Consider the following 26097-nt stretch of genomic DNA (forward strand, 5'->3'; position numbering starts at 1 on the left):
AGTGGGCTTAGTTATGTTATATTGCATACTAATACATAATATGTGCCATATGAATGAGTTGTGTTAAATGATCAAACCAGATTTTTAAGTCTATATTTACATTAATAATTTTCCTAAATGAGTCAATGTAATAATTAATCATACAAGTTTTAGTGGGCTTAGTTATGTTATATTGCATACTAATACATAATATGTGCCATGGCAAATTGTTTTTATCTGTTATTTGAAATTTGTTTTGTAAAGCAAATTAATTTATTGATATTACAGTTAGTAATTATTTCCAATTTGCAGAATAATTTGGACTTATCCAATCTGAGATTGTATTAGATATTGATGCTTTTATATATGTTTGTATATCAGGAAAGTTTAATCCTCCCTGTTTCCATGGTCTGATATGATGTATTAAAGTTATTCTGTTTCTTTTGGGAAACCATACAAATATTATTAGGCATGAGTTTATTTCTTTGAGTATATTCCTTTCTGGTAACAGTTGTATTGCCAAAGCTGTATATAGAATCTTGGGTAGTAAAACCATTTTTATTAACTGTAGTCTATCTTCAAATGTTAATATTATTTTGTTCCAGTTTTCCACAGAGATTTTAATTGTATTGATGATATTATTATAATTTTTTGAGACTAATTCATTATTATCCTTGCATAACTTAATTCCTAGATATTTTAAGGTAGATTCTTGTTTCCCTATAATAAGATTCCCCTTTGTCTAAAATTTTTTTCATTTAAAAAAAAATTATTTTGATTTATTGAAATGGAGTCCTGAAGTCCTGTAAAATGTATCAATTAAAATATCTAATTCTTCTAATGTCTCTTTTGTATTGGATAATGTTAATAATATGTCATCAGCAAAGAGCATTACTTTAGAATTGTATTGTTCATAAAAATGTACGCCTTTGATTTTTGTATTGTTACATATTGAATCTGCCAATATTTCAATAGCCAAAGCAAATAGAATCAGTGACATGGGACATCCTTGTTTAGTACCCTTTGTTATATGTATAGATTCAGAGGTGAAAGGACCTAGCTTAACATACGCTAAATTATTTGCATATATATTTTTTAGTAGATGAACAAAGGAACTAGGAAATTCAATTAACACCAGAATTTTGAATAGATAGTCCCAATTTAGGGAATCAATCTATATCTAAGCCAATTATGAGTGTTTATTTTCTTTATTAACATAATCTATAAGAGAAATTATCATTTTAATATTGTCATGTGTGTGTGTCTATGATATACAAATCCAGTTTGATCATTATTTATTGTTTTGGATAGTGGTATTTTCATTCTGTTAGTTAATATTGTCATAAATATCTTATAGTCATTATTTAATAATGATATAGGTCTATATGAGGTACAGAGGTTTGGGAGGGGTTGTTTTCCTTTAGTGATTAAGGAGTATCTCCAAGAGGGTGGTATTAAAGGTTGTGACTGAATTTCTAACAGAGTTTTATGGAAGAGGATAGTATCTTTGAAGGAAAAAGTTTATATATTTCCATAATTATGCCATCTATACCTGGAGCTTTATTATTTTTACCCTCTTTTATTGTATCTGTAATTTCTTTGTAGGATATTGGTGCTTTCAGATCTAGTTTTAATTTTTCTGGTATTTCTTTTATATTAGAACATTTTTCATCTAGATTTAATTGATCAATATGTATATTTTCTTTTTGGAAATGTTCCATATAGTGATTTCTATAGGCATCAAGAATGTCACCTATATCTGAGACATTTTTCCCTTTCTTTTCATGGAAGATACTTTTAATGTTATTAGCTTTTGATTGTATTTTGATTCTTGCGGATAAATTATGTAGATATTTGGGAGAAGTGACCAAGGTATTCATTTTTAGTTTTTCTAAAGCTAAACTAGTTTTATATGTTAGAATTTTGTTGTATTTATTGTTTAATACTTCTACTTTCTTTTTCATCTCCAAATGATTTAGTTTTTTTCAGCTTTTACTGACAAAAGTTTGGATTGTAGATCTAATAATTCAGAATCCCATTCTCTGATTTTTTTTATACCAAGTTAGGGTTTTACCATATATGTAAGCTTTTAATGAGTCCCATATCATTATTTTATTTATCTCTGTGGTGTAATTAATATCTAAGAAGAACTGTAATTCAGATAATAACCAGGGTTTGAACTCTTAAATTTTAGTTATATATGCTGGAATTCTGGAGTTAAAGATTAATGGTTTGTACCCATTTTGAAGTTTTAGTATCAATGAATTGTGGTCTGAAAAGGGGCAGGGAGTGATTGAGAAATTAATTATTTTAGAGTGTAAGTCATGGGCAGCAAATATTTTATCTGTTCTAGTTTGGGTACTAAATATGTGATCTTGATGAGAAAACAACAAAGATTTATCTTCTTTAAATTTGAATGTATCTGCAAGATGAAATGATTCCACCCACTTGTATAAAGCTTTTGATATAGCAGATGTATGCAGTGGTCTTTTATTTGTAGTTTCAGAAATATCAAATATACAGTTAAAATCTCCTCCTAATACTACATTGCCTTTATAATTATTGGAAATGAAATCCAAGTGTTTTTAACAGTTCCTGATCCAATGACTGGGAACCAGTATAGATTGGCTAGGATCCATATTCTGCTATTATATTTAACTATTACTAATGCCATAAGGCCTTCTTTATCTTCATACTTATAAATGATTTCTGGGTTAATCACATTTGTTTTCCATAAAATTGTTACCCCTTTTGTCTTTATCTTATAAGTGGATTGCGCCAATATAATATATTCCTTAAGGATTCCATTTGTAATTGTCATTTGTTTTGAAATGAGTTTCTTGAAGGAAGACAGTTTGTGCTTTGTTCAGTTTTAAATATTTCAGTAGATATGATCTCTTGCTAGGATTGTTTAAGCCATTGGTATTTAAAGATAATAAAGTTAAATCCATCTTAAGTTATTTAGAGTATGTATTTTTGGTTTTATTGTGACTAGTAAACATTTTCCTCTGATAACTATAAAGTATATGTTTGAGATTTTAAAGAAAATTATCAGTTTTATACTTTGAGTGTTTACCAATAAAGTAATGTTTTGGTCAGTCATACTAAAATGTTTTTGTGAAATAACAAATTTAAATTAATAATGTTAACAAAACTAAGATCCACACTAGCCATGGAATGAAAATCATTCTTAATCTGATGGATAAACCTAAGTCCATCAGATTATCACTCATACCTTGATAATCTGAGCTCCATAAATTGAATTATCATATGGAGAATATTTGTAATAGGAATAAGCAATATTTATATTATTTTGAACAGATATAGTACTATTGTAGATTAGACAATATTCTAATACAATATAAATGTCTACTTATTGTATAAGCAATTAATATTTACATGAAAGACAGATGACAAGCAATTCAATCATAGTAAAGTAGGATGTATCATATATAAAGCCTCAGTAAAAGATTATAGCACACGGTTATTTAACATATTCACCCTTATTGATGAAGCCTTTCAAAATGTATTACTTAATATAAATAGATGGTAATAATATTTAGACCTAATATTTATAATACAATGTATTTTACTGGATATATCAGAAGTTATATTTCATTGTTTACCAGCATTTAAGTAATCACTTTGTTGCTAACTTACTTAAAGCCTCAAGTTTGTTTTATGTAAACATTGATGAAAGTTAGTGCATTTTAATTATCAGTGCATCCCTCTTCCCTCCATTTCTTACACATAAGGATTTTCATATCTGTCATTTCTTATTATAAAATGAGTGAAATTATATGTTAAAAACAATAAATTCACTTATTGTGATTAATGATTACAAGTTCCCTTTCCGTATTCATAAATTGCCATTTTATGGCATATACTGAAAGTTTTTAGATTTAAATGGCAACATTCTATTTTGTATAATCAGCAAAGGTTAAACTGAGTGATTATTGTCAATTTAATACTATTTGTTCAGAATGTGATTGTTACATTCTGTGACATTCCTAGTTCAGGCTTCTATTGTTTCCCTTGAAAAACATTGCCAGTTTGATGTCATGTATAAAACATTAATTACCTTGGTAACAGCTTAAGTATTATGTATGGTCAAGATGTGTTACAAAACCTCAATTCAAGTTAAAGCAATTATATGACTTGTTATACACATTTACCTATATGAGAAAATTATCATGCTTCCCTTGATGTTCAATATAGTGTATGTCATTTATGACAAGTTAAAACAATAGTGTTATTATACTCAAGCCCATGTTATTAAACTGAGTGTCTATTGTCAATTTAATACTATTTGTTCAGAATATGATTGTTACATTCTGTGACATTTCAAGTTCAGGCTTCATTTGTTTCTCTTGAACAACTTTGTCAGTTTGATGCCATGTATAAAACATTAGTTACTTTGGTAACCACTTAAGTATTATATATGGTTAAGATTGGTTACAAAAACTACAGTTCAAGTTAAAGCAATTACATGACTTGTTATCCATATTTACTTATATAAGAAACTCATCATGCTTCCCATTGATGTTCAATGTAGTGTATGTCATTTATGAGAAGTTAAAACAGTAGTGTTATTATACACAAGCCCATGTTATTAAATCCTGTCTTTAATATCTAAATTCAGCAGACTGCTTCATCTTATATGACGATTATATATTTTATGTCTAGACTAGTAACCTCTCTATTTCTTAGGTGCCTTACCTTCAACTACTTCTAACATTTTTCTACCACTCCATTTCAGGAAGGGTCAATTGTATAACTGCTGCTCAGTGTGTCTTAAACCTGAATGTAATGTTATGCATGTTTAACTTTGAAAATAATGTTATGTTTTGTAAAGTGTTTTATAATAAGTACTATATGTGCTAAATGCTGGTATTGCTTATGACTGTAATCTGCTTGAAACTAGCATTTACTAAATGTTCAATGTGTATTAGTATCTTGGAGCTTTTCTCCCCGGGCCTCTGCTGATAATGGACATGTATCCAGTCGGACTATCCTGGTTAACAAATGTAAAATAAATAAAATAAATAAATTTACTAAAATCATACATTACTTAACTATGTGTGTTTTTTTTTTTTTTTTGGCTGTGCTTAGTTATTTGAGAGCCCACAAGCTGTAATGTTTATCCTTATTAGCTCCTTCCAAACATGTTTATACAGTCCATAGACTTAAAGTTATGAGACTCTTCTAGCTTCATATTTGTTATAAGTATATTTTCATCCTTAGATACACACATATCAGTATTTCAAGCATGGGCAACAATGCCCATCCAGTTTTGCCAGAATACCATTTGCTAGTTCATGTGGTGTGTTTCCAGGCCGTTCTTAAAATATCCAAACCAATATTTGTCCTGTTCCATTTTACCAGCTGGTTCTATGCAGTGGCCACTCCGCCAGTGAACCACTCAACACACCTTCTATTCCCACAGATATTTCCATGAAGGAAATCTGATGACTTTCTAGCACTTCCCAGCAACCCTAAACATCCGAAGAATCAGCTATCCTCATATGCCCAACACGTCCGAGCAAGCTCTCCTCCCAGACCACTGCAAAGGGTACTGCACAAGACCAAGTGCTCTTAGTCTTTCCCAATAACTCAGACTTCCACTCTTATGTAAGTTCTTAATGTGTTTGGACCAAAATACATTTTAAATAAAAAATTGCACTTATTATTATTATTTTTTTTTTATTAAGAATCAAATTAATGAGCTAAACGAAGTGTTGGGAAACCATCACTATGTGTACATGTGGTTTAAAACAGCCTTTTATTATATATATATATTTTTTAAAACCAAAACCATCATTGCTGAGAATCATCTCGGAGGCTCCTCAGAGCCATTAAGCATTATCATCACTCTGTCGCCATTACCATAGCAACCTGGGAGCATCTGTTTCTGTTATTGTGTCTGTGTACTGCATATCAGAGGCACACGATGCACCTGAAGCAAAGCTTCACTTCACTGCAACTTCAAGCATATATTTCCTCCCTTTCAGCAAGTCAGCAGCCAGGAAAAGAACAGAGAGCAAAAAGATAAAAAAAAAAAAAACTCCCAACAAATCACCACAAGAAGAGACAACACACTCCTCTGGCCCTCTCACCTCTCACTCAGCAGATGTACAAACAAACCATTCTTTGCCAAAATATCCCAAATCACAGTTCTATCCACCCCCTTCCCCTGGATCCAGGCAAAACACCAAATGTCTCTTCCTAATACATGAGCATCAGTAAACCTCGATGACAAGCTGCAACCCAAAGCTTCCCGGAGACATATAACAGCTGCCAGACACTACTGCATCCACATACACCATGTCAGGCTTAATCAAAGAGCACTCGAAGCTATGATACCTGCCGTAATGATATTAATTATGTTTAGACAGAATAATAATGACATTTGCACTAGCTGCCAAACACAGCTGCATCCATGCACACCATATCAGAATTGATCAAACAGCACTCAAAGCTATGATACCTGCCATAATTGATATTAACTATATTTAGACAGAATAATGATGACATTTGTACTAAGAGCTTGCTACTATTATTTAATCAGGATACACATGACATTTCTAAATCATACTTTACCTGAAGAAGGCATTAGTCTCCATGACAGCATTTTTTTTCAAAACACTCTACTGTTACTGCTATTATATATGATGTTAATTTGTTACATTTGAGTCTGAACTCTGATGAATGGTACCTTGTTGAATTACTTAATTACTTAAATTATTATAAGTAAAATCAATGAAAAATTAACAAGATAAGTATTCATTGAGTTCAAGTAGGGGAATAGAAACTTCTATGTTTGTATTATATGTTGCTTTGTTTGGCTTATATAGAATGTAATTTGTAACCCATCTTGACCTACCTTTGTTTGTGAATAATTATTGGACTCTTTGAAGATTCTAAATAAATCATTACTGTTTCTCAGTTGTTTAAGAATCCCTCCTTTTTTAAATAAAAACAGATGACAAGTGATGTACCATATCAGTTGATACTTTGAGAGATGTAGTTGTAAGAGTTATTTTTTTGGGACAGCTATCTTGGAATCAGTTTTTTGTTTCTTCTTTCTAGCATCAGTCCAATGATTTGTTTCTTTTATTCTTTTAAGAGTAGGGGCCATCCATTCTATTCCTTCTGGGATAGGCACTATGTTGTTGTTTTTGATGAATATAGTAGCTTCTTCTAAATCATTAAAGGTTCTCATCTCATTGGCAACAAGTATTTTTATCTTGGCTGGAAAGGCCAGCTGTGCTTTAATGTTGTTTTGTTTCAACAGTTTTATTGTTGGCCAGACTTTTTTCCTTTGTTCTAGTATTCTGGAAGAATAATCATTGTCAAACCTTATCAGGCTTTGATTGTATTTTAAGGGTGATTTTCTCCAAGCAGATTTTAATATTAGTTCCTTGTCCAGAAATGAAAGAAATTTTATAACTATGGATCTAGGTGGAGTATTTGTTGAGTTAGAAACAGGTTTCCTCAGTGGTCTATTTGCCCTTTCAATCCCAAATGAAAGTCCCTCTTTCAAGTCTAAAAATTCAGGAATCCAGGTTGTTAAGAATGACATAATGTATTTTCCTTCAGTGTTTTCAGGCAGACCAAAGATCCTTATGTTGTTTCTCCTTTCCCTGTTTTCTAAGTCATCTATTTTGTTAAGCAGCCATGTATTCTGTTAAAGCAAAAATTATTTTTGGAATTCTTCCTCTTTGTGTCTCTCTTCAGTATCATTTAGAGAAGTCTCTATATTTGTTATTTTTGTAATGTGTTGCTGTAATAGTTAGTATCGGTCTGTTTTTGAGAATTTAATTTGAGGTTTTCTAAGTCATTTTTAAAGCCATCCATCTTCAAAGATAGTTCCTGTAAGGTAGATATCATCAATTGCAGTTCTTTTTTCAAAGCAGCATCTGGATGAGAATTTCTTGAGTTGTTCATATTCAGTGACTTAATATATTTCCAAGTTACTTTGCAGGAAAATTTTTGTATATCTCCACCAAAATTGATATTTATGTAGTTTACTAGTTTATCTATAGATTTCTGACATTTTAAACTTGAAAATAATAACATTTTCCTATATTATTATACTAGTTTATGGAGCTCTCCAAATTCACTGCTCTCAGTTGACCATCTAGGCTCCGCCCCCCTACTGTTTCCACGTGGAAGGTACCTGAGTCCTTTATACTTTTACAACCTTTCATTCTAAGAACATGGTCTGCAACATTTATTTTACTTCTGTTTTAATATCTTACATTTATGGACTTGTATTAATGTTATACAATATCACATGTGGCATTGTATTATCTACTATAGAACATTAACCTATGCAGCTTACAGCTCTCAGTTTCATGTTTTCATACTCCTTGCATTTGTTTAAGCACACAGGAATCTAATAAAATTCACAGTGCTGTATGCAGAGTTGTCCCTCCTGTACCTTTAGAAGCAATGTGGATAATATTTTCTTTATATAGTTATTCTTAGATTGGTTAGCCTAAGTTTGTTATTTCTTGTCTTTCCTTTCATTTGTAACTTTAGATCAGCTGATATATTTAGTCTCTTCATAAAGAAGAAATAAAGTAAATTCATTTTTCACTGATATAAAGTGTATGGTTTATTTACACCTATCTGCCATTGGATGGAATGAAGTAATTGCTGTCAAAATAGTGCAATTATTACAAGTCTGAATCTATCATTCTTTATTTAGTGTCTAAAATTCCGATATCAATTTACTGCCTAAAGGCTAAGCTGATTAGTGATGTGATTAAAATACTTGACTATTCACAATTATTAAAGATATTAGTATATTTTTGTTTAATCTTCCAGGAGATACACATCTCTAAAAATATATTAAGGTACACAGATAAGGCTACCTTTTAGCGCTGTCCTCCATAAGATCATAGGATCATAGGAGATTACTAGTCTATCGACCCGGAGGTCATTTTAAACCTAGCCATTTCAACCCAATGTAATACTGTAGAAGTACTAGTTGATACCTAAGATTGGATTTAGTGATGACTGCCTATTTCTAGGAGAATTGTGGGCACTATCCCTGGTAGGAGTTTACAGTACCCCATCCACTTGTCCAGGTTCCTCTTCAACAGTGTCATAGGGTTGCTCTGTTTCACATGAATTTGTAGCCTGCTCCAAAGACGTGGCAGTTGCTGGGAGATAAATCTGTCACTCCAGCATGTCCTATTTAAGTTGCAAGCCATATTTAAGTCCAATCATTATTCAGGAAAAATTAACAGTTGCTGTTAACACTTATCTCTTCTGCAGTCAACTGTTTCCACCTCTGCCTATTTGTTAAGTCTTTAAGCCTTCAGTATGAATTGCAAAATTATTTATACAGATGGAATTTATTATCATAATCTTATATGGCTTACAATAAATTATAGTAAGTGGGGTCTGCTGTTGTTTGTTAATTTATACACAATATTAATCAATCCATATAAGTACAAAAGTCTCAAAAAAGTCTTAAAAACTTGTTTAATTAGAATTGTAATGCCTTCTCATCTTGCCACTATAAAGAGGACAGTTTTATTTGTTAACAAGGAATGCAGTGTTTTCAGTAGTACAGAACACCCTTCTTGCCAGTTTTGACATCAATGTGAGTTGTATGATGACTTAGTTGCTGGACATAAGAGAGCTTGTGTGCAGCAACCACATGAAAAAAAACAGCTATTTGTTATTAAAAAAAATAGACATTTTTAATTGCTTTCAGTGCGTTTTGCAACCTTAATACATATTCTAAAGTTGGCGAACTGTGTTTGGCAGTTTTACAAGTTTGACTTGTCTTTGTAGTTTTGTATAGCACTTTAATTTTTTAATTCGTGTTTCCTGCTTGCTTGAGCATGATGTGCTGGTTGCATTTTCTTTGTGCTAGTTTGCATGAGTTACACTACTGTTAGATCAACACTAATTCCTTCAGCCTCAGCTCCCTGAAAATCAATTCACCGACAATGTTGACATTTTGACTGAAAAGCACCGTCATGGAATCACATAGGTTCTAAGTATCGTTTCCAGGTGTTTGCCCCATTTCCCTCTTATAGTGTAACTGAAGTTGAATATACAAATTAAGGGTGGGAGGGCACAGCACAGTGTTTTCATGCAGTTCTTTTCAGCAGTTTCAGCTTTGGGCAGTTGAGAATAGACAAATCTGTGTTCGTCCACTCATAGTAGAACTGTCGTCTAGCTACATGTTGTAGCATTGTTTGTGGGTTCATACTGCAGTTATTTGTACTGAACCTAAGACTGCAGCATTTAAAGAAAGAATACTTTTTTATAGTTTAAATGATAACTTTTTTGTCTGAGTTAGAATGTCCGCAACATGAGAAAAATAAAGTAAGAATGATGTAGGGGCAACCCCGCCACACACACATGTGGGGTTACAGTGGGGGATTGTCCCAGTGTAAATATGCTGTCTTTACTTTGTCATTGTTGTCATTGTAGAAACTCACCTAATTTTGGTGTATGTATTTCAATGATATATGTACTTGAGTAAGTAGTTTTGAACAACTGGGGCTAAGAACTTTGTTTAGAGGTACTGAGTTTCAAGGTGCCATATTGGAATGATATTCATTTAGTTTCGTGTCATGCACTCATTTAGCCATAAGTCAGCCTGGTGACTCAGAAGTTGTCATAGTTTAATATGTTGGCCTTTATATGCAGATTACAGATAAACAGTATCACAGCAGGGACACCATGCAACAGCTCTCTCTCTCTGTATATATATATATATATATATATATATATATATATATATATATATATATATATATATATAAGGTTTCACTTCAGAATCTCCAGCTACTGAAATGTCGAAATTCAGTAGCTCAAGAACAAAGTGTCGAAACTGCACTTGCGCGAAAGTGCAGAATCCCGAATGCGGAAATGTCGAATATGCAGTTGTGTACGCACATACGTGACATGGGATTCCCTCTGTTCGTTATGTGCAGTGTGGTATGCGGCTGTAGCTGGTGATTCAGGTAAGTGATGTTTTACTAGGGGTTTTGGGTAGGGATTTTAGTGTGTGCTTGAGTGTGTTTGTAATTTTGAGGTGTGGGTTAGGGTAGGTAGGTAAGATTGTGAGTGTGTAAGTGTTGAGAGTGGTGGTATTTGTACGTATGTGATGAGTGTTTGTGCAAGGGGAGTATAGAATGTGTACTGGTGGATTTTGTGTGTTCGTGTTTTTAGTGCAACCTCGGAGTTAGTATATGTAAGTAGCGGGGGTGTGGGCGGGTGCTTATACGTAGGGTCCGCACGTTTGTTTGTTTTGTTGTGTTTGTGTGCATTTTGTAGATTTGTAATGTAAGGAGGAAGGAGATGTGCACTTGTTTGTGTGTGGAGTGTTTATGTGGGCAGTCGTGATTTTGAATTTCGCGCTTTCGGTGTTTCGGGTTTTTAAGTGTTCAGCTTTACAGTCTCAAGATACTGAATTTTGATATTTCAGTATTTTGGGATTGTAAAGTGAAACTATATATATATATATATATATATATATATATATATATATATATATATATGTACATATATATATATATATATATATATATATATATCAAACAAACAGCAGAGAACCAAACCAGGAAGTAAATGCACACACAGCCAGGAAATGGAACAGCTTGTTGTAAGTTCACCAAGGCAGATTCAGTAAATCCAGGTAGGCACCAAACGAATTCAAATAATTCCTTTATTCAGAACCACAGAATAATAACACACAACCACAGAATAATAACACACAAGCGCTTTCGCTCAGAGGAATTCTGAGCTTTATCAAGTGACACCATGCTGTTGAATCAGGTGTCTTATATACCTTGAAAATCCTAGGTTAATTAGAAAGCACTACCAATTAACATTTTAAAGAGACTGTGCACTATTCCACATGCTTAAAAATTCCTTTAAAACAAAATATATAAAAAAATATAATAGATTGCTTAAAAATAATGCATTAATGCATCTGTCACTACTAAAAATGCTGATAGCTTAAAAATAAACAAAACATTGTGCACTGTTACCATAGTCATACCCATACTAGGCATTAGCCTTATATTATACTTACACGAACAACAGTTGGTACGTCAAGTCACTCCATCTCATCCCAATTTTCAAAAGAAGTGCAACTTTTTGCACAAAGCAAATTTTATTACAAAGTTAAACACTATGGTAACAGTGCACAATGTTTTGTTTATTTTTAAGCTATCAGCATTTTTAGTAGTGACAGATGCATTAATGCATTATTTTTAAGCAATCTATTATATTTTTTTATATATTTTGTTTTAAAGGAATTTTTAAGCATGTGGAATAGTGCACAGTCTCTTTAAAATGTTAATTGGTAGTGCTTTCTAATTAACCTAGGATTTTCAAGGTATATAAGACACCTGATTCAACAGCATGGTGTCACTTGATAAAGCTCAGAATTCCTCTGAGCGAAAGCGCTTGTGTGTTATTATTCTGTGGTTGTGTGTTATTATTCTGTGGTTCTGAATAAAGGAATTATTTGAATTCGTTTGGTGCCTACCTGGATTTACTGAATCTGCCTTGGTGAACTTACAACAAGCTGTTCCATTTCCTACATATATATATATATATATATATATATATATATATATATATATATATATATATATTATATATGGGTATATTGGGTGGTTTGGAGGGCATAGGCCCCACATTGTTTGTTTTATATTGTATTTTACCAAAAACTCAAAACAATGACTAACTCTCTCCAGAAAACAATATGTACTCAAACTAAGTGGCTGTGCCCCCCACACCCCTCCAATTATATATATCAACTCCAGGATCACTCTACAGTGGGGAAAAGGGCATATACCTTTTACTTGCCTTACAGTACTCTACACAGTGCCATATATACTAACTGCAGTTCAGTGAAATGAGATTCAGTGAAATGAGTTTTCAGTAATTTGAGTTTTCAGCAAAGTGGTCTGGGTGAAATGAATTTCCATGAAATGAGATTCAACGAATCAAAGTAGACCCATATAAATGTGTGTGTGTGTGTGTGTTTGTTTACATGCTCATTTATATTTCTCTGTGTCAGCATTTCTTGCAAAATGTTCTCACTGCTGCTACTTTCGTAGTTAATGTCATGATAAGAGAAACAGATGAGAACTGGGCTATAACTTCTATTTACATTACCTAAATTTTCATACCATTCCCCACCCACCATGGTCTATGCTTGGATTCCTTTTATCACCCCCCCCAACTTTTTAAAATTAACAAAACTGAACAACTGATTTATAGTCATTGCGTATCTAATTAGATTCCCTTTAATTACACCTGTTATCAGGTAGATGTTAGGCAAAATGGGCAGTTATATGTCATGTCTCATGTTATAATTTTTTTTTTATTTTATGTACGCTTTGGTTAAAAGGGTAGAGGTTCCAGCATGACCAATCATATGCAATGTCTTATGTGCATTGGCACATGAGTGGTACAGTGCTGTACTTTGGCTGCCCATCTTTGTCACACAGTGTATAGGCTGCAGGGCTATGTCTGACATTTATGTGATCCATACCTAATGCTGGATATAACCTGCTCTCATGCTAACAATATCAATACTAATCCACAACTGCCCATGTACTGATATCAAGGAAGGCATCCTAATGTTCCAGTATTGTAACATTTTTCATCATAATTTCTTCTTTATCAGTCCTCCCAGTATGACCCCTGCACTCTCCCCACACGTACTTTCTCATACCATCTGGAGCATCAGTGTCATTTCCTACCTAGAATAGACACATACTGTCCCTCACAGCTAAAATACAAGCTGAATGAAGTACTGAGAAGGTTTTCAATAGACTTTCCTAACTTCATGAGGTATGACAGATATTTTAACTCCTGACCATGATTTGAATATTTTACTGTGTTAGTGATACACTTTCAATATATATCACCTATGATGTCCCACTTCATAAAGCATAGTATTGTAAATGAACAGTCCAGTTATATCATGTGATGACGAAGTTGGTGCATGAATTAATCTTTCACAAAGATTTTTGAGATTCGCTATGTGTTAAGTTTACGTAGAATAGTTATAAGGTGAACAGTTTTATTAATTTTGGTCAAAATATTTAATCTTCCAAAATTATGGCATTGCATTTTATTTGACAAACAACGTTATGGTTTTTTTCAGCTTAAAGTAATTTTCGCCTAAAACATACAATATTAACATTTTTTCAGTGCACTGCATGAACATGATAAAGGTCATTATTTACATCCGTATCAAAATGAATTTTCTAAGTACCAAAAGAACATTTTGTTCTGACTTTATAAAGTCACATTCTGATTGAGATTTGAAAAAAATTGTCACTTCTTGCATCATTTATTATATAGAATCATAAAGACAGCACATTGGGATTTGTGTTAAAATTAACTAAATGCAAAATACTGCAAAACACACTTCATAAGTGAGTAATTGACAATGACAAAACTTTAGGTATTTTCAGAAGTCTTCACTGATTTATTTCTTGTCAGCAGAGACCATTTCTGCAGGATTTTCCTCAGCATAGAAACACAAAGTCATATGCTGGTAACAGAAAGGGAGCATTTCAAACTCAAACTCCAGCTGCCTGGTCCCTTTGCAGGCAAAATAGGCATAATACACAAAGAGAAATGTGCACATTTAGTTTATGATGTTTAAACCAAAACTCATAACATTTTGAAATAACAAATGTTTATATGATTAGTGAGCACAAAAAAAAAAATCCTTATAAGTTGAATAACGCAGAACTGAGTTTTTCACTCTGTTTCTGTTTGTGTAACCTGTGTAATCATTGTTCACTGCTTTCACTTCAAACAGAGGCATTAGAGTGGGTTATACCCCGGACGTGCTGACTGATGCTGTTGCTGAACTTACCGTTGCTCTTCTTCTTACCACGTCTCGTCGGCTGGTGGAAGCAGTGGATGAAGCTAAGAAGTAAGTGTACTTTTGATGTATTGCAAAGTCATCACTTTGTTCACCTACCTGCTAACATAACATATTCCATTTATTTACATTCAAAATAGGTTATCTTCTGCAGTGATGTTCTTATATAACTATATTAGTGCTATCACCAGCATTTTCAGCATATTTGTAATCAAACTAACTGAAAAATAGGTTAAAGAAAAATAGTCGAGCGATTTATCAAAATTTCATATATGTTATTCAGATCTGAATGGCAAAAAAACACTAGAGAAAGTTTGGACTAGTCTGTTGCAAAGTGGTAAGATTTTCACCGGCAGCACTGACAGAATTAGTTCTGAATTGGGGTCCAGTCACACAGCAAGTTGATAAAGAAGGGTTGAGCACCACAAACATGGTGGCTTAGCGGGTCTGATGTTCATGCCTAGCTTCTGGTCACTGTCTGTGTGGATTTTTTGCATGTAGTCCTTATGACGTGTGTGTGAGTTTTCGGAATGTACTCCATTTTTCTCCTACCTCCCAAAGCATGCTAGTTGACTGGTTACTTTAAATTGCCAATAATTATGCTCAAGAATTCTGGACAGAGCCAAAAATAATGGGGGGGGGGGGGTGAGGCCCACAATCAGGGACATTATAAAATATTACTGTTATCAGAATAACAGGTTTTGCATCAAACTGCATTTTCAGAACAATAAAAAAGTATAAATCTGTAATGTTTTGCATTATTGATTAATTTTAACCCTCATTGATTCACCAGAAAATCAAAAATGTTATGAGGGTCAGGGCAAAAATATGAGGCAAAATCAGAGACATTATTCAAAACCAGGGACGGTTGAGCAGTATGTACACATATTCACCTTGCCCTTGTAGCCCAGATCATAACACAAAAGAGTTCAAGAAGGACCATTTAATTTCCCACTTAAAAATGGTCCTGTATCTAAAACACTGGTATGTCCTTAAAAGTTGTGTGCATATATCTCATGGTATCCACTACAGGAGGTTTAAGGTATTACATGGTAAAAACACTAAGTTAGCTAGGTCTTTCTTGTAGTTTTTACTGATTTATTTGTCTGTGTGACCTTTTTACCCTTTGGTTTAGATGCTATTTTTGCGATATTTTGCAGGCATGTTAATGTTTATGGATATTGGACTTGCTTTTAAGTTCACTGTTTCTAAAGATTGGCTAAACAATCCATTTATGTTGCATTGAGGAGATTAGAAAAAGGCTGAAGCATGTCAACAGCTAGTGGGGTTTGGGATTATTGGCCTGAATGTACCCATGAAGACTTAAAATGTAAAATGTCATGGCTGTTGAAGCCAAATGGCTCCTGAAACACTGATATGTCCTTAAAGGGTTGTTTGCTTATATCTCATGAGCCCCCACTACAGGAGGTTTAAAGTACTACACAGGGAAGACTCTAGCTTGACCAGGTCTTTCTTGCAGTTTTTAATTTTCATATCAAAAGGGGTAATTATGGATCCAGCACAAGACTAATATCTAGTGGAAAATAGTGACAATACAAGTGTTGTGTCATCCTCTGACAAAAGAAGTTAACAAATAGCTTACAGATGAGTGTAGTAAGGGCACATGATATTAACACATGCTTCATGCCCATTTAGAAAAAAAACATTTGAATAACAGGCTCAGTCTTCACTGACTAAACTGATGCAACACTAGCTCATTTCACTGCACAATCTCAGACTTGGGCAAGTTTGACTTCTGCACCTTGGCTATACGGATGATTATTTGGTTAGAAACCAAAGAAAAGGAGTCCTCACAATCTGCCAGCAATCCCTTAAAATGAGGAGCTACAACGTTTGGGAATAAATGCAGGAAACAGCAGTGTATTGAAGGCTCTGCGGAGAATAAAAAGAAGCACCATGGGGAGACAAGGCAAAATAAAAACACAGTAACTCTCAATTCTTTATATAAAGATCTAAAATAAAAGCTACTTAATAATAATAAGGTTTGTTAAATGGTGCTTAAGGAAGTAGTCACATGTAAAACTGTTATGTGTACAAGTATATCACTTTACTAGTTTAATAATTTCATGTAAAATGAAAATATTTAAACTATAATGCATTTTCTTCCACAATTAGAATGTATGAACTTATTATTTATTCATTTGCTAAAGTCATCTTTTTCAGGCATGCATACTGTAAAATATAATAGAAAAGCTATATTTTAGTACATGTAGTTTAACACTACATACAGAAACCAAAGTCAATAGTATTGTCATTAAGGTGGAAGAAAACAAGTTCATGTAAATGTAGTTATATATTTTAGGCACATTAATTCATAGCCTTTAATATATTTTAAATGCAGTGGCCTACAACAAACCCTAAGCTTTATCACTAGCAAGATTTTTCAGAGTATATTTTTCAACATCTGTAATCAAACTTCAGACTACAAGATAATAAAACTTTAGCAGATTGCTTTTATTTGCTTCTTTTGTTCCTATTAAAATGTTTCACTGCATGCTTATAGACTTCATAGATAAACCCAAACTGTCTGCATTGCTTGCTTGCTTTGGACCTTCTAGTGCACATAATGCATTGCTGTAATTGTTATATTACTTAATTATTGGATAAATGCACTAATTCAATGCAAAGCAGTTTTGTAGAACTCTGTGCCCTTTTGTGGCTGCATGATTGATGGAAGCTTACTATTTATTTTAGTAATGATTGTAAAAAAAAAATATATATATATATATATATATATATATATATATATATATATATATATATATATATATATATATATATATACGTAATGCGTGTGTGTATACACTTGATGTGGTATGGCGGTATGGCGTGGTATGTGTATTTAAGCACACATGCACGTGTGTGTCCATGTGTGTGTGTGTGTGTGTGTGTGTGTGTGTGTGTGTGTGTGTGTGTGTGTGTGTGTGTGTGTGTGTGTGTGTGTGTGTATCTCCTCTTCACTTCTTTTTCAGCTGAGAGTTATGTTGGCATCAGACTTATCAGAACCGACTGAATGTTCCTGTCTCTAACCACTGATAACAGCTCACCCTGGGGGATCCCAGGTGATTCCATGTCAGTCAATGAATATAATCCTTCCATAATGTTCCGGTCAGACCCAGGGCATCCTCCCTGTGATACATGCCCAGAGCAACTTCAACAAAACCACTGAAGATTGTTTCCATAAGAGATGTCTGAACTATCTCAGCTGACTCTTCTGAAGCAGAATGAGAATTGACTGTACTCTAAAGTCCTCCTGTACCAACGACTTCCCTCACCCAGTCACAGAGAGTAAACACAATGATTCTCTCCAGAATTTGTACTTGTTTTACTGATATCTCTTTTTTTCTGGCACTACCATAGGAAAGAATGCATGGAAAGTAGAGAGCTTTATCCACAAACTCATCACATCAAACTGGTTCAGCATCTGCAAGACAGGAGCTGCTGCTGCAGTCTATCTGTCTTATGACCTCCCCTGTCATTGCTCATGAAAATTATCTTATGGTACTCCTCTACTAAAGACAGCTGTTCCTTCCCCTCCTAAAGAGAGGCATCTAGTCCTTTTCAGAAGAATGCCATCACTTCATATTTGGAAGTGATGATTTTCATCCCAGCTTTTTTGCACTCACCAGTGAATCAGTTAGAAGTGCACACACACACACACACACACACACACACACACACACACACACACTCACACAATATTAGTATATGCTATTTAATGATAAAATTGAAAAACACATGTGCTATGCATTTTATCATATAGCTTGAATATGTGTGTGTGTCTGTAACTGTGTGTCTGTAACTGTGTGTGTGTGTGTGTGTGTGTGTGTGTGTGTGTGTGTGTGTGTGTGTGTGTGTGTGTGTGTGTGTGTGTGTAACTGATAGTGGGCAGGTAGGTTATACACTGTATGATGGGGCAATGACCTAAGTCACATGTAAAGGTACTTACCACTTCAGTACCAAAGATTAAGTATGTCTCCTACCTGTGCTCTACTTGTTCCATACACATATTTGTTGATAATGCTTATTGTTTTCTATGTTTTGTAAATTTTCATTTATTTTATACTTTGGTTTCACACTGATCTTTGGAGGTACAGAAAATGACATGCATTTGCACTAGTATATTGATATCATAGCTGTAAATGTTGGGATATAGCTGGCTGATGTGGTGGTGACACACCATGTAGAAAGAAATGGTTCCGATAACAAATACAGGAACCCAAATGATTGATAGGGATATAATACGTTTTTCCAGGTAAAACAGTGAATAGAAGAGGAACAGGTCAGCAAAGCAATGTGGAAGACTAATGGGGTAATGATGTAAAAGACAGATAGATATGGCAGTTAGTGCTAAAGTGACACCCCGACCCCATGGGCAAAAATGGGAAAAAGGGGTTGTGGATGGGTGGATGCATCTGTATTATATATATTATTTGTTTTCTGTTAACCATGAAAACCCCAGTGGACACAAGAGTCCCTTTTCATATCTAAAGCAGGAGCACCGCCTGGCTATGTGACTTCCTCAGAGTCATTCAGCAGGCATGGATGCGGAAGGAATGAATCTCAATACCTTTGGTGACAGGAAGCAGCTCATTAGTAGCTCAGATCCTTAATCATCTGAACTTCCTGCCAGACAGAGTCTATGACCTATAATTATACAGCCAAGTAAATCTATGACCTATAATTATACAGCCAGGTAAATATATGACATATAATTATACAGTCAGGTAAATCTATGACCTATAATTATACAGCCAGGTAAATATATGACCTATAATTATACAGCCAGGTAAATATATGACTTATAATTATACAGCCAGGTAAATCTATGACCTATAATTATACAGCCAGGTAAATATATGACCTATAATTATACAGCCAGGTAAATCTATGACCTATAATTATACAGCCAGGTAAATATATGACCTATAATTATACAGCCAGGTAAATATATGACCTATAATTATACAGCCAGGTAAATCTATGACCTATAATTATACAGCCAGGTAAATATATGACCTATAATTATACAGCCAGGTAAATCTATGACCTATAATTATACAACCAGGTAAATATATGACCTATAATTATACAGCCAGGTAAATATATGACCTATAATTATACAGCCAGGTAAATCTATGACCTATAATTATACAGCCAGGTAAATATATGACCTATAATTATACAACCAGGTAAATATATGACCTATAATTATACAGCCAGGTAAATCTATGACCTATAATTATACAGCCAGGTAAATATATGACCTATAATTATACAGCCAGGTAAATATATGACCTATAATTATACAACCAGGTAAATATATGACCTATAATTATACAGCCAGGTAAATCTATGACCTATAATTATACAGCCAGGTAAATATATGACCTATAATTATACAGCCAGGTAAATATATGACCTATAATTATACAACCAGGTAAATATATGACCTATAATTATACAGCCAGGTAAATCTATGACCTATAATTATACAGCCAGGTAAATATATGACCTATAATTATACAGCCAGGTAAATCTATGACCTATAATTATACAGCCAGGTAAATATATGACCTATAATTATACAGCCAGGTAAATCTATGACCTATAATTATACAGCCAGGTAAATCTATGACCTATAATTATACAGCCAGGTAAATCTATGACCTATAATTATACAACCAGGTAAATATATGACCTATAATTATACAGCCAGGTAAATATATGACCTATAATTATACAACCAGGTAAATATATGACCTATAATTATACAGCCAGGTAAATCTATTACCTATAATTATACAGCCAGGTAAATATATGACCTATAATTATACAGCCAGGTAAATCTATGACCTATAATTATACAGCCAGGTAAATATATGACCTATAATTATACAGCCAGGTAAATCTATGACCTATAATTATACAGCCAGGTAAATATATGACCTATAATTATACAGACAGGTAAATCTATGACCTATAATTATACAGCCAGGTAAATATATGACCTATAATTATACAGACAGGTAAATCTATGACCTATAATTATACAGCCAGGTAAATATATGACCTATAATTATACAGCCAGGTAAATCTATGACCTATAATTATACAACCAGGTAAATCTATGACCTATAATTATACAGCCAGGTAAATATATGACCTATAATTATACAGCCAGGTAAATCTATGACCTATAATTATACAACCAGGTAAATCTATGACCTATAATTATACAGCCAGGTAAATATATGACCTATAATTATACAGCCAGGTAAATCTATGACCTATAATTATACAGCCAGGTAAATATATGACCTATAATTATACAACCAGGTAAATCTATGACCTAAAATTATACAACCAGGTAAATCTATGACCTATAATTATACAGCCAGGTAAATATATGACTTATAATTGTACAGCCAGGTAAATATATGACCTATAATTATACAGCCAGGTAAATCTATGACCTATAATTATACAGCCAGGTAAATATATGACCTATAATTATACAGCCAGGTAAATCTATGACCTATAATTATACAACCAGGTAAATCTATGACCTATAATTATACAGCCAGGTAAATATATGACCTATAATTATACAGCCAGGTAAATCTATGACCTATAATTATACAACCAGGTAAATCTATGACCTATAATTATACAGCCAGGTAAATATATGACCTATAATTATACAGCCAGGTAAATCTATGACCTATAATTATACAGCCAGGTAAATATATGACCTATAATTATACAACCAGGTAAATCTATGACCTAAAATTATACAACCAGGTAAATCTATGACCTATAATTATACAGCCAGGTAAATATATGACTTATAATTGTACAGCCAGGTAAATATATGACCTATAATTATACAGCCAGGTAAATCTATGACCTATAATTATACAGCCAGGTAAATATATGACATATAATTATACAGTCAGGTAAATCTATTACCTATAATTATACAGCCAGGTAAATCTATGACCTATAATTATACAGCCAGGTAAATCTATAACCTATAATTATACAGCCAGGTAAATCTATGACCTATAATTATACAGCCAGGTAAATCTATGACCTAAAATTATACAGCCAGGTAAATATATGACTTATAATTGTACAGCCAGGTAAATATATGCCCTATAATTATACAGCCAGGTAAATTTATGACCTATAATTATACAGCCAGGTAAATCTATGACCTATAATTATACAGCCAGGTAAATCTATGACCTATAATTATACAGCCAGGTAAATCTATGACCTATAATTAAACAGCCAGGTAAATCTATGACCTATAATTATACAGCCAGGTAAATCTATGACCTATAATTATACAGCCATGCTGATGATGACAATCTTATAAGGAGCCTCACCTGTTCACAGATTATGGAAGAGGAAAGGCATTGCTTTTGTCCATGACAATATCAGTAGGACAGCAATCACTTGTTATCCAGCTTTACATTATTGGGGGAGCCATTGGTGAATTCTAAGTTAAAATTCAGTAAGATAGTAGGATGTAATATGACTGGAAGTATGTCAACATTGCATGAAATTATTCTAGGTTACCAGTTCCATTGATAAAGTAACTTACAGTGCAAGTATATATAAAGTGATGGAAAGATGCAAAGACATTACTAGGTTTTAGTAAACAATGGCAATATACTTCTTATTGTTAAAAAAAACACTGTGGCAGCTTGGGCAGAAGTTGAACTGATAAGTCCAGTAAAGAATTGCAAATGAACAGGACAGAGATGATGAGTGGAAACCTTGTCCTTGCACTCATTACTGTACAAGTCCCGAGAAAAGATATGTGCCCATCGTATGTTGCCCTTAAACATCTAGTCCGTCTAATCCTCCTTCTCCTCATCAAATCAAATCATGCAGCCAACGCAAGAACTTCCATCTAAGAATGAATAAAACTAGGTGGAGAGGTAGTTTCATTACTCAGCTCCTTCTCTTTCTCTGGAACAGAGCGCCCCCATGTCAAGCAGTCAAGCAAGGTGAGTCCTTGGCATCCTTCAAACAAAGCTTAAACAACTGGATGGGTGCCCTTAATTTGCCCCAGGAGTTACAGGTGTTGCTCTCCTTGCAAAAAGGTTGTAGAGCCTGAGAGCAGGTAACAGCAAGGCACACTTGTTTGTACAGCCTATGATCTTCCACTGGCTAGTACTGGATTAACACAAGATGAGTAGCCATAAGAGATGAAACGCTCAGTACTGGAGCTCTAGTACCATAGACTCAGTCTCAGATGTCACATAATACTAGTTTGGCACACTAAGTCTACCCATTATTCTAAGTGGTGAGTAAGTTACACATACTAGTTAACTTGTATAATTCTTCCCACCTCCCCACAACAACTGCATATTTGAATTGGCACAGAAATTGTAACCCCCACCCCAAATCTTCTCTGTAAGGATGCTTGAATATGCCAGCTGGGTTTCAATGCCAAGACTGCAGATAAGCATTCCTGAGATATAGGATCCAATGCAAAAATATTTTTTTCTTAGTTACTCCCCTCTCCCCACACTTCCATCCTACCTTTCTTCCCCCATTTTAGATATAAAAAGATCTTGCCTAAATAATTCATTTTCACTAACTTCTGACTCATCAGCAAAAATGTTTAGTACTGTATTACCCTTTCTTCTAATATTTTACATACACCTTAGCTCTACTGTATTGAAATAACGCATTTTGCTTTAAAATAATGCCAATAATTTGCTGTTTTTTGTGTCTCTAATGCACTGTATAAGTCTGTACATAATGTATTGCTATTTGTACATCATTGTTAGGTATAGGATTGTTGTGTTTGTTCTGTATTTCTGTTAAGTTTACTCTGTGTATGATCTTGTGGAGCTTTTCTCCCAGGCCTCTGCAACATAAAATCTTATAGGCCACCAGGAGAGTATGGTATCAATCCCAAGTTCTACAATTATGCCTCTAGTTTTGTAGATCACATTGTAACTAGACTGCTAAGTAACATCTCCAAATGCCATGTTCCTCAGCACTGTAGGTGGTGACAGTTATTCCAGTCCATAAAAGTTGGATGTCAGGAGCAATCTCAAATTTTAAGCCAGTTGTCCTATGCATTTTCCAGCCAAAGTCTGGAAAACAGTTGTGATTCCCCACTCCTATGCATATAAATTCCTGTGGTGTGATGAATGTCATACAATATGGTGAATGTATGTCTGGGCATGAAATAGATACAGTACTACATGAGATGTTCCGATGGTGAGAAGACCTCTGAGCAATGGGAGGTTTGTTGGTACAAATATCTTAGACATTTCTACAGTAATTGATCTTGCTAATCATTAAATCCTCCTTATAGATCTGCAACATATGGGAATTTATTAACCATACACAAGCATGTTCTCAGATTAGATACCCAGCAGATTTCATACTGTAAGGGAAAACAAGCCATGTATTCAGCAACCAAAGTGTTTGCTGGCATATAACAGAATGTAACAGAATAGTGTTTTGTGTTCAGCTCTTGTTGTTCTCAGTGTTTATTAATGTCATGTGAACTGCAGTCTGTTGCTCATGCATGACACATTTTTGCTGCAGGTTACAGTATATTCTTACATCAGGCAAGGATTCTCAGGGTTACTTTATGATTATTCTTACTGATGATTGCGCAAGACATGCCCATAAACAGAAAAACTCATGCTGGCTTCATGTCCTGATTAGACATTTTAGAAACACTAACGCTTCAAATTTCCTTTGTCAACAATTCTCAGGGGGCAAGAAGAATCCAGCTTTTGTCCTTTCTCTGAATTTCAGTGTATTTTACAGTAGATTAAGCTCAGTGTGATGTGTTTTTGTTTGAGATGTACCAAATATGTAGAAAACGTAGCCCTTAGAGAAAAGAGCAGCAACAGATATAATAGATTTGCTTTGGGGGTGTTACTAAACTTAGCAGGATAAATGTATGTTATAACAGCATTTCAAGTTTAACATTATGCATTTTTTTAACTTTTACAGCAGATGCAGTGCAACCATTTCATTTAAATATATACTGAACCTTAAGCAATGTATTTGGTCAGTAACTGTAACTATGTTTCTCTTTACAGTGGTGGCTGGGGTACATGGAAACCAATGTGGATGTGTGGCTATGAACTTTCCAACAGTACAGTAGGAATCTTCGGACTTGGAAGAATAGGTAGGTAACACTTTGTGTACTTTTCTATGTGCAGCAAGTAAAAAGAAGGCTGAATTAAATGACTCACATCAATGTTTGCTGCTGGGAATTCTATAGCAGAGAGTTTGTTGCCCGAGGTAATATATTGCCATTATCTCTAATGTGTATTGATATTTTGCCTAATGTCATACACTTGTTTCCATCAAAATCCAAGACAAATGAGGCCCACGAGATTTTGTCTTACTGTTTGAACTCTGTCGTTAAGGGAAGCTAACCCAGGGAGTAAAGTCATGATAACAGTGCCTCTCAGGAATAAAGAGCTAAAAGAGATCCGCTACAAAGCAAGGCCATCATCCTGTAATAAAATATCTGCACTGCTTAAATCTAATGCTGTCTACATCCTGGTAACATTTGGCTTTATTACATGTGATATAATAAGCATGCAACATACTATAATGGTACTTTGTATATAATTAACAGGCAGTATTATTATAAGGGTGTAATAATGTGTTGCAGTATTACCCAGCATATCGTATTCAACATGCAATATCATTATAAGGGTATAAAATAGATAATCATATTATATATAGTTTGATAAAACAAAACAAAAATACACAAGATATAGTAATTAAACAAAACAAAAATACACAAGATATAGTAATTAAACAAAACAAAAATACACAAGATATAGTAATTAAACAAAACAAAAATACACAAGATATAGTAAGTAAACAAAACAAAAATACACAAGATATAGTAATTTTTATAGCAGATTGTTATAAACATAAAAATATGCAGCATCATATTTTTGTATTTGCCTTTTGCTTCCTGTTACAGCTGTCTGCCATGAGCTGTGTCCCAGGACTCCTGCTTTATCTTCTTCTCTGATATCTACAACACTTGTACATAGTACCTTCAGGGAACAGGAAAACATTAGTACAAGGAAACAGAGAGCAGGCAGAAAGATCAATGTGTACTGGCACAGTGCCATCCTGGTAGCTAGTGTACTGGTAAAGTGCCATCCTGCCAGCTGGTGTACTGGTAATGTGCC

General features: G+C 33.8%; 1 protein-coding gene across 1 annotated transcript in view; it reads left to right on the plus strand.

Moving 5' to 3' along the window:
• The window catches only part of LOC122791777 (glyoxylate reductase/hydroxypyruvate reductase-like), a 451435-nt gene that overhangs the window by 308461 nt on the left and 116877 nt on the right, over window positions 1–26097 (plus strand). The window contains exons 4-5 of the mRNA XM_044059702.1: window positions 14804–14920; window positions 24979–25067. Of these exons, the coding sequence (XP_043915637.1) occupies window positions 14804–14920; window positions 24979–25067 (206 nt within the window). The remainder of the gene's footprint in view (window positions 1–14803; window positions 14921–24978; window positions 25068–26097) is intronic.

This window comes from Protopterus annectens, chromosome 17.part0, assembly GCF_019279795.1.
Source record: "Protopterus annectens isolate FY-2018-M chromosome 17.part0, PAN1.0, whole genome shotgun sequence".
Lineage (NCBI taxonomy): Eukaryota > Metazoa > Chordata > Ceratodontiformes > Protopteridae > Protopterus > Protopterus annectens.